General features: G+C 42.8%; 1 protein-coding gene across 1 annotated transcript; it reads right to left on the reverse strand.

The window, feature by feature from the left end:
* Window positions 1–1453: 1453 nt before the first annotated feature.
* On the reverse strand, window positions 1454–3992 carry p4hb (prolyl 4-hydroxylase, beta polypeptide; the record flags this gene model as incomplete). Its single annotated transcript, XM_080520896.1, has 2 exons — window positions 3620–3992; window positions 1454–1668 (listed from the first exon to the last, which is right to left on the reverse strand). The coding sequence occupies exons 1-2, from the start codon at window positions 3756–3758 to the stop codon at window positions 1454–1456; spliced, it is 354 nt and encodes a 117-aa protein (XP_080377022.1). The 5' UTR covers window positions 3759–3992.
* Between the last annotated feature and the right edge of the window lie 11271 nt (window positions 3993–15263).

The raw sequence follows: 15263 nt of genomic DNA on the forward strand, positions 1-15263 counted from the left end.
AGTTCAGCAATTAAAATGGTAATTATACATTTATTCAACATTCGCTGCCTGAAGCTTCCAAACTTTAAAGTTGAATATTTCCGCTTGCAGGCGGACGAGAAGTTTTACGAGACTGGAAATTACTTTTCAGCAAAAATGTTCAGTTTCAGCCAAATAACCGAGTCACAGTCAAGTTATTAGGATTTATATGTGAATGGATTAACAGAAATAACGTGATCAAACCTTTAAAGCTCTAAATTGATCCGTTCAGTGAGGAAAACCTGTTGAAACTTCTTCATGCACGTTTTGACTTTATTTGAAAAAAGTCCACAAACTAATCTAAATATATCTATAAAGCAGAAAACACTAATATTTTTTCCTTTTTTCATTTGTTTTCGCATTTTAGGGACTAGAAGTTCAATTTTACGAAAGAAAATAGATTTCTGGCTTCTTCAATATTATGTATTTTTTAAAGCACGTGGTTGGATTTTAGGACACTTTTTATCGGGATCAAATATTCATCTGATTTCAGAGTTTTGTCAGTTTGTGTGGTAGAATTATTGTAAAACTTAATTATTTCCAACGAGATTAAAGTCGAGTCGTCGGAGCTTCTTAACGAACTCCAATCATCAAGTCACGAGACTTTTTAACGACTTCCTATTGAATAAATGTTCCATTACAATAAATAACTGGATATTTATGGGGGAAAAAAACTTTATTTGACAAAAAGTTTTGAAAAAGTTTGTAAAGCAGAAAGATTTTTTATTTTTTTTAAATTCTCAAATAAAATGGAGCAACTTTTATCGACAACCTTCAATCCAAAGTTCTGCTGCACAACAGCGACGACGATTAATCCAATATAATCTACATTCATCTGGATTGTTTGCTTAATGATGCTCGTTTAAAGCTTCACAATTAGAAATAATCGCCCTCATCCCTTCCAATACATTTAGTTTTTAGATGCTTTAGACGAGGGGAACTCTGATAGGTCAGATAATCACTATTCTGAGTAAAGAAGGAACGCTCCGGGCTTCAGCCGTCCGTCAATCCAACCAGCTAGTGACGGGCGGCGAAAACAGAAAACAAAGGAAAATATAAACTGAAGTCAACATGGACATTAATTAGAAACTCAAGCCCTTTTCTTTTTACATTTTATAAGCCAAAAACAAAACTTTCAAATCAAGAATATAACATTTTTTTAAAGGACAAATCGATATTCAGGACATATTTTGGTGATTCTGTTAATTGTTTTGCGGTTTTTTTGCCAGGACTTCCTTGAAAAAGACGTTTTTAATCTCAACTTTTGTGGTTAAATAAAAAAAACTTAACGTTTGACTCTTCAGGGTCTCGTTCAGTCCAGAAGACAAACACTTGGATCAAGCAGGTTCACTATTAAAACCCCGCCACACAAAAGAAAAGAACTAAATCTTCATTGAGAAAGCGTCTCAAGGCTTCGGCGCCACAGGAAGCGTTGTCACTCACCGGAGTACTCCTTGGGAGAGTCCTTGTCTCCGCCCTTGAAGAACTTGATGGTGGGGTACCCTCGCACGCCGAAGTCCTGGGCCAGCTCCGTCTCCTCGGTGGCGTCCACTTTACCCAGACGGAGGGCCGAGCCCTCGGCCTTCAGCATGCCGGCCGCCTTGGCGAACTCCGGAGCCAGGGCCTTGCAGTGGCCGCACCACGGGGCGTCTGGACACACACACACACACACACACACACACATCAGATCCAACAGAACCGACAACTGAAACTTTTTTTTTTTTTTTTTTTTCAGTGGAAGTTGATGCTGGAGGAGCTCTAAAGCTTTACTTTACTACGCGGTTCAAAAACTACAACAAAACAGCTTCAATATGATAAAATGTATTAAAAGCCTAATTTCATTTTTGATAAAACTTCACTTTTAATAATTTTCTGACCGGAAACCAACACATTTAGATCATAATATTTAACTTAAAGCGGTTTGGATGACAATGATAAAGATCACATGTTAGGATTCATTGTGGACGAGTATTGATGATGTCAGAATGTTTATCAGCAGCATTTAAAAAAAAAAGACTATTTGGACTAAATGAGACTTTATTTGTCAATATTAGAAAATAAAGATCTTCCCCAAAGACTGTAGCGAACACGGCGTTTAAGGTTCCTGTTGGTAGTTTTCACGTAAAAGCTGAGGCGATCAGTCGAACTGAATTCATGAAGGAACAACGTGACAAATATCGATGCATTAAAGCGGATTTAACACCGATACTCAACACTGCCGGCGCTTAACAGACTTTTCAAGGTGCAGAAAGTTTAAAAACTGGGAAAGCAGAGAAACTGAGCGACTTCAACTCATTTGTGCCACTTGATTCTCAGCCACACCAAAAACAAATACTGTCAAATCGTTCCCGCCCAGTGTCTGAAATCCAGATAAGGACTTATTAATGGAACCACTGTTTGCTTTTTGTAGTAAAATCTTTTTTGTTTACTCAGTTTCTGATGTGGTTGGGTCACGTTTGGTTTGCAGGTGAAAGTGACTCGCACGTTTGGGGGGGGGGGTTAAAAAAAAAAAAAAAATCACATTTTAAAACGACAGTTTGAAAACCATCAATGAATCAAAGGCGCAGTCACGTGACCAGCGATGACACATCAAAGACAGACCTGCCCTGAGTTGCATCACCTTTTAATAAGACGACAGAGAAACAAGGAACTTCCTGATCCTGCAGGTCAACATGCTGAGCAATTCTAGAAGTACACGTCAACCTAGCAGCACATACACACACGCACACGCACACACACTATGGAGAGAGCGACCCTCCTCCAGTCCAAACACGTCATCCAAATCACTCTCTATATATACACACATACAGATAAACACATGGATATAAACAAATAGACAACAGAGCCCAGTCACGGAGCTGCTGGACAAAGAATCAGAACGAGTCTGCAAAACGAGTCCAGACTCCAAACTTTCTCCCTCCTGGGTGAAAGTGAAACGATTCGAGGTGAAAGTTCCACCTGAAACCACCGCAGGCCATAGAAACCAACCAACCCGCTATGGAACCTTTAAAAACACACGAATGAAGCCAGACACTGGACTGAAACGCGTCGTTGACACTTATTCTGGTTTTGTTTTGGGTTTTTTTTAATTCAAGCTGCAGATTTCATGGATCAAAGAAGTTGCTGGGAGCTGACGTCACTTAGGGATGCTATAGCTAGTCGATTGTTGTTGTTGTTTCTTAACCGCAAAATTTTTTTTAAAAAAACGCGACAAAAGAGAGAAAAGAGCTCCGGGGTTGAACGTTTTGCGGCTCCGGGTCAGAGAAAGTGACACACGGTTGCAGAACTGAGCTAACGGCTAGCGGCTAACAGCAACTTCCAAAGTTTAGCGGGTTAGCTTAGCCTAGCAGCGGGGAACGGGGAGGGTGAGGCCGGGGGGAGCCGAGAGGAGACCCCGGGGAGGGGGTGAAGGAGAGGCCCTGACAGCGTGCCCAGTACGCGGGGCCACCAGCAGCCCTCGTCGGTCACAGGGAGAGCCAGGAGGGGCCAAGGAGCTGAGGGGCTCTCTGGCTCTCCCTGTGACCGACGAGGGCTCTCTGTGAGCGGGCTTCTTGCCGGCGCAGGGCTCCCGGTGCCCGGGACGGACGGCGCGGATACTCACAGAACTCCACCAGGATGTCGGGGTGAGCCTGCAGCGCCTCGTCGAAGTTACTCTTCTTCAGCACCAACACGTCTTCCTCCTCGGGGACGTCAGCCCGGCTGGCCGCGGCCAGCGCGCATACGAGCAGGAGCTTGAGCATAGCAGCGGCGTCGGGGAGCTTGTTCCAGGCGAGAGAGTCGGAGGGTCGGCGGCGGCGGGGCACGGTTCGGTGACGGTCCGGGGGGGAGGGAAGAACGGTGGAGGAGTCGGAGCCCGGCTTGGTGATGATGTCGGGACTGGTAGCGGGGCTGCTAGTTTGTGTCTGCCGCTACTAACGTGGCACCGCGCGCAGGAAGGAAGGAACCGGGGGGTCGGCTGCACTGCGCATGCGCTTTTATGGAGCCCGAAGCCGTTCGTGTTGAAATGTGAGTGGACCAGAGCGCGAGCTGCACCTGGAAGTGAAAGACACGAGACGACACACGCACACGCGCACACACACACACACACACACACGATAAGATTGATTGGCTGGTGTATCTTTTTTTCGAACAATCTTACAAATAAAAGACAAAAAATACATAATTCTCCAAATAATAATGAGAAAATATTATTATTAATCATAACACCACTACTACTACTACTACTATAAAAAATGTAAATAATAATAATAATAATTAATAACTATAATGTATATTCGCTGTCTATTAGGGAGAAACAACCTGCTTATCCACCCTTCCTCTATTCTGTCTTATTATCTAGATTACTAAAATATTTCACACCTAAAACTACAACCACCCCCTATCAGTGCCCTCAACATCCCCTTACTGGGCTGTACATTCAATTAGTTTTTATAACTTGTGATAATTCCGCCTTTAGTTGCAGCACAAACTGATACAGACGTACTTTTACAGGATTGTTGAGTAAGTAAAATATGTTTTTTTTGCTTTATACACGATTAGATATCGACATACTAAAAAATATAAGCGCGGTGGAAGTGAAGAAAGGAGAGCAGTTGAATGCGTGGCGGTGACAGGCCGCAGTTCAAACATAAAGCAGTTTAAACATAAAGCAGTTTAACTGAGAAAAGACTGTTGACCGACAGAGTCTGATCCTGCTGCTGTGACTCAGAGGGAGAATGGACGAACCCCCACTGGCCAATTCATTAGGAACACGTGTCCAACGTGAAGTGACTTTAAAGGCCGTTTCAGGAAGTCCCTGGGCCTCGGCGGCGACACAAAGCCCAACCTGATGTGACACGTGTGCTTTCAAGGACTTGTTCTGCCGCTACAGGGAGAACCGGACCGACTCGTGAATCACGCTAATACCCCGCTGATTTAAATCTTCTTCAATGTCCTGAGTTGAATGGCAGCATGAATCACACACTGTGATTTTATATTTAATTAAGTGTAATCAGCTGCTCAGTGATCTCGGGTTGTTGACGTATAGTTCAGCTTGAGCTGACGTTGAGGAACTAAAACGACCTTCAAGAAGGCAGAACGTCGGTAAAGTGTGAACACGAGCCGTCGTCCGGTGACGTTTGATCTTTTTCTGTAGCTCTTCTCGTTCAACCGATCAAACTGACCGAGATCCATGAACCATGATAAATCCATCTTTCAACGGGAAATGGAAGGAGAAAAAAAACGCTTCCTGACAGGACTTTTATAAAATAGGACAACATTTTAACCTTTTCTACTTCATATTCATGAAGCTGAAAAACTATGAACTGGGTTGTTGATTCTGATTCTCATAATCTTTTATATCTTATTTATTGAATAAATTATATTTATTTATTTATCCATCTATGTATGTATGTATGTATTTATTTCTCTATCTATTTATTGACCTTTTCATGAATCTATGTATGTATTTATTTATGTTTGTTTGTTTATTTATCTATTTATTTATGTATTTTTATCTATTTATGTATTATGTATATATAAGTATGTATGTATTTATGTATTTATGTGTTTGTTTGTTTATTTATCTATTTATTTATGTATTTTTATCTATTTATGTATTATGTATATATAAGTATGTATGTATTTATGTGTTTGTTTGTTTATTTATCTATTTATTTATGTATTTTTATCTATTTATGTATTATGTATATATAAGTATGTATGTATTTATGTGTTTGTTTGTTTATTTATCTATTTATTTATGTATTTTTATCTATTTATGTATTATGTATATATAAGTATGTATGTATGTATGTATTTATGTGTTTGTTTGTTTATTTATCTATTTATTTATGCATTTTATCTATTTATGTATTATGTATTTAAGTATTTCTGTATTTATTTATGCATTTGTTTGTTTATTTATCTATTTATTTATGCATTTTATCTATTTATGTATTATGTATTTAAGCATGTATGTATATATATATATTTATGCATTTGTTTGTTTATTTATCTATTTATTTATGTATTTTATCTATTTATGTATTATGTATATAAGTATGTATGTATGTATATATTTATGCATTTGTTTGTTTATTTATCTATCTATTTATGTATTTTATCTATTTATGTATTATGTATATATAAGTATGTATGTATTTATGTATTTATGTGTTTGTTTGTTTATTTATCTATTTATTTATGTATTTTTATCTATTTATGTATTATGTATATATAAGTATGTATGTATTTATGTGTTTGTTTGTTTATTTATCTATTTATTTATGTATTTTTATCTATTTATGTATTATGTATATATAAGTATGTATGTATGTATGTATTTATGTGTTTGTTTGTTTATTTATCTATTTATTTATGCATTTTATCTATTTATGTATTATGTATTTAAGTATTTCTGTATTTATTTATGCATTTGTTTGTTTATTTATCTATTTATTTATGCATTTTATCTATTTATGTATTATGTATTTAAGCATGTATGTATATATATATATTTATGCATTTGTTTGTTTATTTATCTATTTATTTATGTATTTTATCTATTTATGTATTATGTATATAAGTATGTATGTATGTATATATTTATGCATTTGTTTGTTTATTTATCTATCTATTTATGTATTTTATCTATTTATGTATTATGTATATAAGTATGTATGTATGTATATATTTATGCATTTGTTTGTTTATTTATCTATCTATTTATGTATTTTATCTGTTTATGTATTATGTATTTAAGCATGTATGTATGTATGTATTTATGTGTTTGTTTATTTATCTATTTATTTACTTATTGCCCTGTGAAGCACATTGGTTTTCTGGTCATGTTCTACTTAACCCATCTGACAGATGTCATACATCTGGAATGTTTTTATCTGTTATCCATAAAAAATATTTCATTAAATGTCCATCACTACGTCGTTACGTCTATCAACATAATGTGGTTTCAGCAAACTGAATGAAGTTGCTGGTAGCGGCCCGCTGAGGGAACCCGGGTTCCACTTCAGTCATGTCGACTCGTTGTGACCAGTCGGTTGAAGACAAGAGGAAGTTTGTTGATTCCGTCTCTGAGTCGTTAGGAAACTCAGTGACTCGTCTGATGCTGGAGGTCGATAATGAATCTGCAGTATTTTCACTGCTCCTCCTCTGCATGCTTGAGTTTCACATTGTAATTAGACTGACGAGGAGCTGCTCAGTGTGGCAGGGCAGGTTGGACTGGAGCAGCCAGGAGAGCAGCCAGGAGAGCAGTTAGAAGAGCAGTTAGGAGAGCAGTCAGGAGAGCAGTTAGGAGAGCAGTTAGAAGAGCAGCCAGGACAGCAGCCAGGAGAGCAGTTAGGAGAGCAGTCAGGAGAGCAGTCAGGAGAGCAGTTAGGAGAGCAGTTAGGAGGGCAGTTAGGAGAGCAGCCAGGAGAGCAGTTAGGAGAGCAGTTAGGAGGGCAGTCAGGAGAGCAGTTAGGAGAGCAGCCAGGAGAGCAGTTAGAAGAGCAGCCAGGACAGCAGCCAGGAGAGCAGCCAGGAGACCAGTTAGGAGAGCAGCCAGGAGAGCAGTTAGAAGAGCAGCCAGGACAGCAGCCAGGAGAGCAGCCAGGAGAGCAGTTAGAAGAGCAGCCAGGACAGCAGCCAGGAGAGCAGCCAGGAGAGCAGCCAGGAGAGCAGGTAGAAGAGCAGCCAGGAGAGCAGCCAGGAGATCAGCCAGGAGAGCAGTTAGGAGAGCAGTTAGAAGAGCAGACCGGAGAGCAGCCAGGAGAGCAGTTAGAAGAGCAGCCAGGACAGCAGCCAGGAGAGCAGCCAGGAGAGCAGTTAGAAGAGCAGTTAGAAGAGCAGCCAGGAGAGCAGCCAGGAGAGCAGTTAGGAGAGCAGCCAGGAGAGCAGTTAGAAGAGCAGCCAGGAGAGCAGCCAGGAGAGCAGTTAGGAGAGGAGCCAGGAGAGCAGTTAGAAGAGCAGTTAGAAAAGCAGACCGGAGAGCAGCCAGGAGAGCAGTTAGGAGAGCAGCCAGGAGAGCAGTTAGAAGAGCAGTTAGAAGAGCAGCCAGGAGAGCAGTTAGTAGAGCAGCCAGGAGAGCAGTTAGGAGAGCAGCCAGGAGAGCAGTTAGAAGAGCAGCCAGGAGAGCAGTTAGAAGAGCAGCCAGGAGAGCAGTTAGGAGAGCAGCCAGGAGAGCAGTTAGAAGAGCAGACCGGAGAGCAGTTAGAAGGTGGATGTGGCTCCTTCAAAGTCTCCACCTCCTCACCTCCTCGCCTCCTCACCTCACCACTTCCTCACCTCCTCACCTCACCACCTCCTCACCTCCTCACCTCACCACCTCCTCACCTCACCACCTCACCACCTCCTCACCTCCTCACCTCACCACCTCCTCACCTCACCACCTCATCACCTCCTCACCAATCCAGACCATCCAGAAAGAATTTGAAATACTACATTTGGTAAAGAACTACTGGCAACTACCGAAGACACACACACACACACACACACACACACACACACACACACACACACACACACACACACACACACACACACACACACACACACACACACACACACACACAGAAAAAGAGGGAAAAGGAGGAGGAGGAAATTATTAAAATGTTTCTCATGTAAACTCGGAGTCGAACGTTAAGAGTCAATATAAACCAGCCTGCAGCAGCCAATCAGAAGCCTCCACATGCTGCAGCGGCTCTGCAGGCCGCCGCCCACTGACTGACTGTGAGTCCAGGTTACCTCACACTTTACTGCATGTCCAATTACTACTTACTCCTTTAAAAAGTAACTTAGTTACTTTACTTATTGTTTTTAAAAGCAACTAAGTTAGACCCCCCCCCCTCCCCCCATCGTCTCAACATGAAAATTAAAAATCTCTGCTGATCCTGCCTCCTGCACCATGTCGGTACAACCTTTGATCTTCAGTCTTTGCTGTATTTAAATCTGACTTGTGGTTTTATTATCACGTTGTTACAATTACTGGTACTTATTTACCACTTGATGTAGTTGTTGTACTCAGGCGGCGCCTTGGGTGTGCTGCAGCGCCCCCTAGGCTAACCAAAGCGCCTCCACAGCACCCACAACAAAGGGGATTTTATTTCAGTGGTTTATTTAGATTTTTTTTTTTTTTTTTTTATGTGTAAAGATTGTAACTTGCTGCCTGCTTAATTAATAAACACAACAATAAAACATGTATTTGTATATTTTTTGTGACTCAGCCAATTGCGGCAGTGCTGCATTAACCTTTGATCTTACTACTTCCTGTTATTACCAGTGCATTATTCATGTTTACTGCCAAAGTGACTAATAGCGATGAAACATGGAGCAAAAAAAAAAAAAAAAAAAAAAAAAAAAGTGATAAAATAACTGCTGCCTTCGCTCTGAACCACAACAACCGACGAGTCGTTTTATTGTGACGGGTCATGGTGACTGATGATGATTGTCTGTTTGGTGTTTGAGGTCTGAACTCTCGATGTAGTGGTTGTTAATTACACTGCATCGAGATTTTTATTTTCATTTACAAAAAATGGTGTAACATCTGTGCAGCTGTGTTCTTGTTGCAACGATAAAGTTTGCTGATGATGTTTGTTTGTTCCGATTCTTTTGTGTCACCTGAACGAACGAGCTGGCCTGTGATTGGCTGAGAGTGGAGAAAGGGGGCGGGTCAGGTGAGCGTGTGGCGCGGAAATTGCCCGTGTGTGTGTGTGTGTGTGTGTGTGTGTGTGTGTGTGTGTGTCCATTTGCGTGACGTCTGCGTCTGCATTAAATCCTACTGGTTCGAGGTCGTTGATGGACGCCACCAAGGTCGTGGTTAGTCTTGTGTTTTGTTTTTAATTTTCGTGGACAGATTGTGGAGGTGCAGCTGGGCAAAGAGAGGTTCGGGTGGAGAGGGCGGTGGGGGCGGGGCGGGGCGGGGGGTGTTTAGAAACAGCCCCTAACTGTAAGCTTTAGTAAATAGAAAAGTTTTGAGTCTGGCCTTAAAAGTAGAGACTGTTTCAGAACTGAACCTGGGATCTGGTTCCACATCAGAGGAACCTGACAGCTTCTACTTATAGAAAACCAAGGAACCTCTGGGGAGATACGGGACTAATAGATCTTTAAGATATGATGGAGCCTGGTTGTTAAGAGCTTTATAAGTTAGAAGAAGGATTTTAAAATCCATTCTAGATTTAACCAATGAAGACAGGTTGGTATTGGAGTGATGTGATCTCTTATGCTGGTTCTTGTCAGGACTCTCGCTGCAGCATTCTGAATCAACTGAAGACTTTTTAAGCAGCTATTTGGACATCCTGATAATCGGGAGTTACAATAGTCTACTCTCCAAGTGACAAATGATGGATTAGTTTTTCGGCATCACGCTGAGTCAGCATGTTTCTAATTTTGGAAATATTCCACAGGTGAAAAATGGCAGCCCTGCGGATTTGTTTAGTGTGTGACTTAAAGGATGAGTCCTGGTCAAAAGTAACTCCCAGGATCCCCACACTGGTACTGGAGGTCAAAGTAAAACCGTCCAGTGTGACGATATCTTTAGATAATTTCTCTCTCAGATGTTTTGGGCCAAATTTAATAAAAGCAGGAAATTACGGCTCATCCAAGCCTTTATATCTTCAAAACAAAGTTCTAGTTTAGAAAGCTGGTTATTATCGCAAGGTTTCATAGATAAATAGATCATCTGCAGAGCAGTGGAAGTTAATGGAGTTTAAAAAAAAAATAAAAAATTCCCAACAGGAAGCAGGTATAAGGTGAAAAGTATAGGACCTAAGATGGAACCCTGTGGAACTCCATGTTTAACCTCAGTGTGGACGGTGTGGAAGACAACAGCTTGTTGTCATCACCATTCTTCCTGTCGCTTCTTGAAATGACTCAACGCACCACCTTGTGGCGCAAACTTGTACTGCAAGATTAATTAAATTTCAACAAGTCGTACAACTTGCTGCTTTTGCCTGTTATATCAGCCTCACGTCACAATTTTGGTCTCATTCGCCTAATTGTCGGGGAAACAAAGAGTAACACATGTTGGTCGGTTGGTAACTCGTCCTACAGACGCTTCATGACTGTCAGTCGTTTTCTAGACGAGGCAGAGCAGGAACACGCGACGGGAGAGGAGGATGTGAGGATGGACAATAAACAGGGATTTAATGAGGCTGTTCAGCACCGACAGGGAGACGATTACTCATCTTTACTACATTTATTGAAAGGGAAAAGTCAAGTGTGCCGTTGCCGTGACGACGCTGGCCCCAGCGGCCCGGCGGAGGCCTTGAGGTTACGAGACGAGGACATTGAATTAGAGGGAACTCTGGATGTTGACGCCAGTTTTATAATGAAACTTGTGCTGCCTGACGTCACGGAGAGACTCGTTCACCCTCTTCGTCGCGTGAGACGACACCAGACGACACCAGACGACACCAGACGACACAAGACGACACCAGACGACACCAGACGACACCAGACGACACCAGAGGACACCAGACGACACCAGACGACACAAGACGACACCAGACGACACCAGACGACACCAGACGACACCAGACGACACCAGACGACACCAGACGACACCAGACGAACGACACCAGACGACACAAGACAACACCAAACGAACGACACCAGACGACACCAGACGAACGACACCAGACGACACCAGACGACACCAGACGAATGACACCAGACGAACAACACCAGACGACACCAGACGACACAAGACGACACCAGACGACACCAGACGACACCAGACGACACAAGATGACACCAGATGACACCAGACGACACAAGACGACACCAAACGAACGACACCAGACGACACCAGACGAACGACACCAGATGACACCAGACGACACAAGACGACACCAAACGAACGACACCAGACGACACCAGACGAACGACACCAGACGACACCAGACGAATGACACCAGACGAACGACACCAGACGACACCAGACGACACAAGACGACACCAGACGACACCAGACGACACAAGATGACACCAGACGACACCAGACGACACCAGTTGACACCAGTTGACACCAGTTGACACCAGACGACACCAAACGAACGACACCAGACGACACCAGACGACACCAGACGACACCAGACGACACCAGACGACACCAGACGACGTCCTCAAGCCCGGCGCCGCACGGCGAAACGTGTCATTTCCCCGCGCCGCGTACCAACATAGCGTATTTAATAAAAAGAAGAGCTTTCGGCACGTCCGCCACTCGGGTTTCAACAACAGCTACACTCCAGATGATTAATTCAAATGTGCCAGATGTTCAGGCTCTCATCAACGCCGTGTTTTTGAAAAGCAGAGATTCTCCACTGACCGAACTGTGTCGGTACAAGGAGGATACTTTATTAATAATAATAATAATAATAATACTTTCTCATTTAATATATTCAATATGTATGAAGAGCGATCTCCCAATCAACAGCTTTATTCTGAAAAAATCCCACAGGATAAATGAAAGAATTAAAAACGGTCGGACGAGTTTGTTGTGTAGCAGAAACCTTCACAGGAGATTAACGTCCAAAATCCCTGATGATAAAAATAAACATTTTACAGTCACTTTAGTGTCGTTCCTGCTTCAGAACCTTTAATCACTAATAAACCATCACAGTTCAGAAATCTGTATGTAGATGTACCTGTTTGTTGATTGTTGATCTCTGCTGTTGTTCTGCAGGTTCCTCCTCCTCTGGGCCTGGTTCTGCAGGTTCCTCCTCCTCTCCCTCTGGTTCTGCAGGTTCCTCCTCCTCTGAGCCTGGTTCTGCAGGTTCCTCCTCCTCTGGGCCTGGTTCTGCAGGTTCCTCCTCCTCTTCCTCTGGTTCTGCAGGTTCTTCCTCCTCTGAGCCTGGTTCTGCAGGTTCCTCCTCCTCTGAGCCTGGTTCTGCAGGTTCTTCCTCCTCTGGGTCTGGTTCTGCAGGTTCCTCCTCCTCTGAGCCTGGTTCTGCAGGTTCTTCCTCCTCTGGGCCTGGTTCTGCAGGTTCCTCCTCTTTCTCTGGTTCTGCAGGTTCCTCCTCCTCTTCCTCTGGTTCTGCAGGTTCCTCCTCCTCTCGGCCTGGTTCTGCAGGTTCCTCCTCCTCTTCCTCTGGTTCTGCAGGTTCCTCCTCCTCTGAGCCTGGTTCTGCAGGTTCCTCCTCTTTCTCTGGTTCTGCAGGTTCCTCCTCCTCTTCCTCTGTTTCTGCCGGTTCCTCCTCCTCTTCCTCTGGTTCTGCAGGTTCCTCCTCCTCTCGGCCTGGTTCTGCAGGTTCCTCCTCCCCTGGATCTGGTTCTGCAGGTTCCTCCTCCTCTTCCTCTGGTTCTGCAGGTTCCTCCCCCTCTAGGCCTGGTTCTGCAGGTTCCTCCTCCTCTGGGTCTGGTTCTGCAGAATATGATATCTATGTGCATCACTTTACACGTGAATACTAGAATGAAAACACAGTAGAAATGAGCTTTGATCACAAACTCAGATTACAATAGTTAAAATAGTTCAAAACGGTAGAAGACACTTATTTTATCTCCTAATTGTACAGAATCATACCAAACTGTCTGAACGTGAACAAATTGTCTTCAGTTTCAATTCGACAAGTGAGACAAAGCAAATGAGAAAAACCAAAACAACAATGTTTTGTCTGCGGCTTTTCACGCGTTCACAATGAGCTGGAATCTCCAGAGGGATGGGAAAGTATTTAAAATAACCTTCTTCCACATCCTTCAAGGATCCTAAAGAACAAACATCGTCTCGGCTTGTGTTTTATAAAACAGGGACAAAAGGTGAGGCCGGTTGTATTTGGAAGATCGTTTCTTCATGAGAAGGTTTCCTCCTGGAAAGAAATCGATAGAAAACCTGATTCTTTCCTTTTAAAGGAACCGCGTTTGTCAGAATCTCCATGTTGGATCAGTGTGTGGATTTTGTTCATTAAAGAATTTCTAATCTTTCCTGCCAAATAGTTTCGATTTTACTGTTGATGTTTGTTTGCTTGTTTGATTGAAATCTTGAGAAACACGTTGGGAAATAATTAATGTGCTGGGATGAGGAACCAAAACCTGGAACCTTCCTGTTCTTGTTTGAAAAAATAAATGTTTCAAAAGTGAAGTTTATGGAGTATATGTTGTTTTTTTTTGTTTTTTTTAAAAATTAAATGTATTTTTCATTAAAATCTACAAATAATTCAGTTTTTGACTTTGAACAATGATAAAAGTTAATATAATGAAAGTTTTGTTTTACTGTCGTCCGGAAGCATTTTTTTTTTTTTTAACTTCACTTCAATGAAGTATTTATGTACTTGTGTAGCTCAATTCAAATCTTGGTATTTTTCTTCCCGTTTCACAGAAAAGTATTTAGAAAAGTTGTGTCCTTGTAGTGATACTCTGTAGACAAAACCTGATATACCGTGTGTGTGTGTGTGTGTGTGTGTGTGTGTGTGTGTGTGTGTGTGTGTGTGTAACACCTCACCTATGTGTAGAAATAAAAAGTCAAACGCTGTGCTGCCTCCAGATGTTTGTCCACTAGGTGGCGCTGAGAGCTGAGGGGTGAGCTGGCGGGAAATAACAGAACCTGCAGGAGCCACCCTGGCTCAAGGGCTCCATCTAGTGGACAACACTGAGAAGATCCAGTGGCGGGAACAAGACGTTCTAAAGTCCAAGTCAGGAACAAACTACATTTGTACTCAAGTAAATACAAAGTTACATGACTGACGTCGTTCAGGCATCACAGGCAAAAGTACTGAAGTTCCTCAAATACTCCATTGGGTCTCATGAGGGTCAGGGGAGGATCCCTGGGTCTTGAGGATGCTCTCCGGTTCCGCGGTCTTGGTGGGGGTCGGTTGTGACGGGGGATCAGCTCGGTGCTTCAGGATCACAGCCCAGCGTGCCTGACGGGTATCGAGGCGTTGGACCGAGCGGACTGAGGTCTGCCGGATCCTGATGGTCAGTCCAGACGATAAAGGGTTAGGAAGCTTCCTGCTGCCAGAGTCTCTGGTCCTCCAAACCAACAGCTCTGTCCGAAAGTCCCGGCTCGTATGCTGTCATGGGAGGCACTAGGGGAAACACTCAGAACAGACGGTACCAGAGTCTTCAGTCCACTGAGACGGTACAGGGGTGTACCAGAGTCTTCAGTCCACTGAGACGGTATAGGGGTGTACCAGAGTCTTCAGTCCATTGAGACGGTACAGGGGGTGTACCAGAGTCTTCAGTCCATTGAGACGGTATAGGGGTGTACCAGAGTCTTCAGTCCATTGAGACGGTACAGGGGGTGTACCAGAGTCTTCAGTCCATTGAGACGGTATAGG

This window comes from Blennius ocellaris (assembly GCF_963422515.1).
Source record: "Blennius ocellaris genome assembly, chromosome: 3".
Classification (NCBI taxonomy): domain Eukaryota; kingdom Metazoa; phylum Chordata; class Actinopteri; order Blenniiformes; family Blenniidae; genus Blennius; species Blennius ocellaris.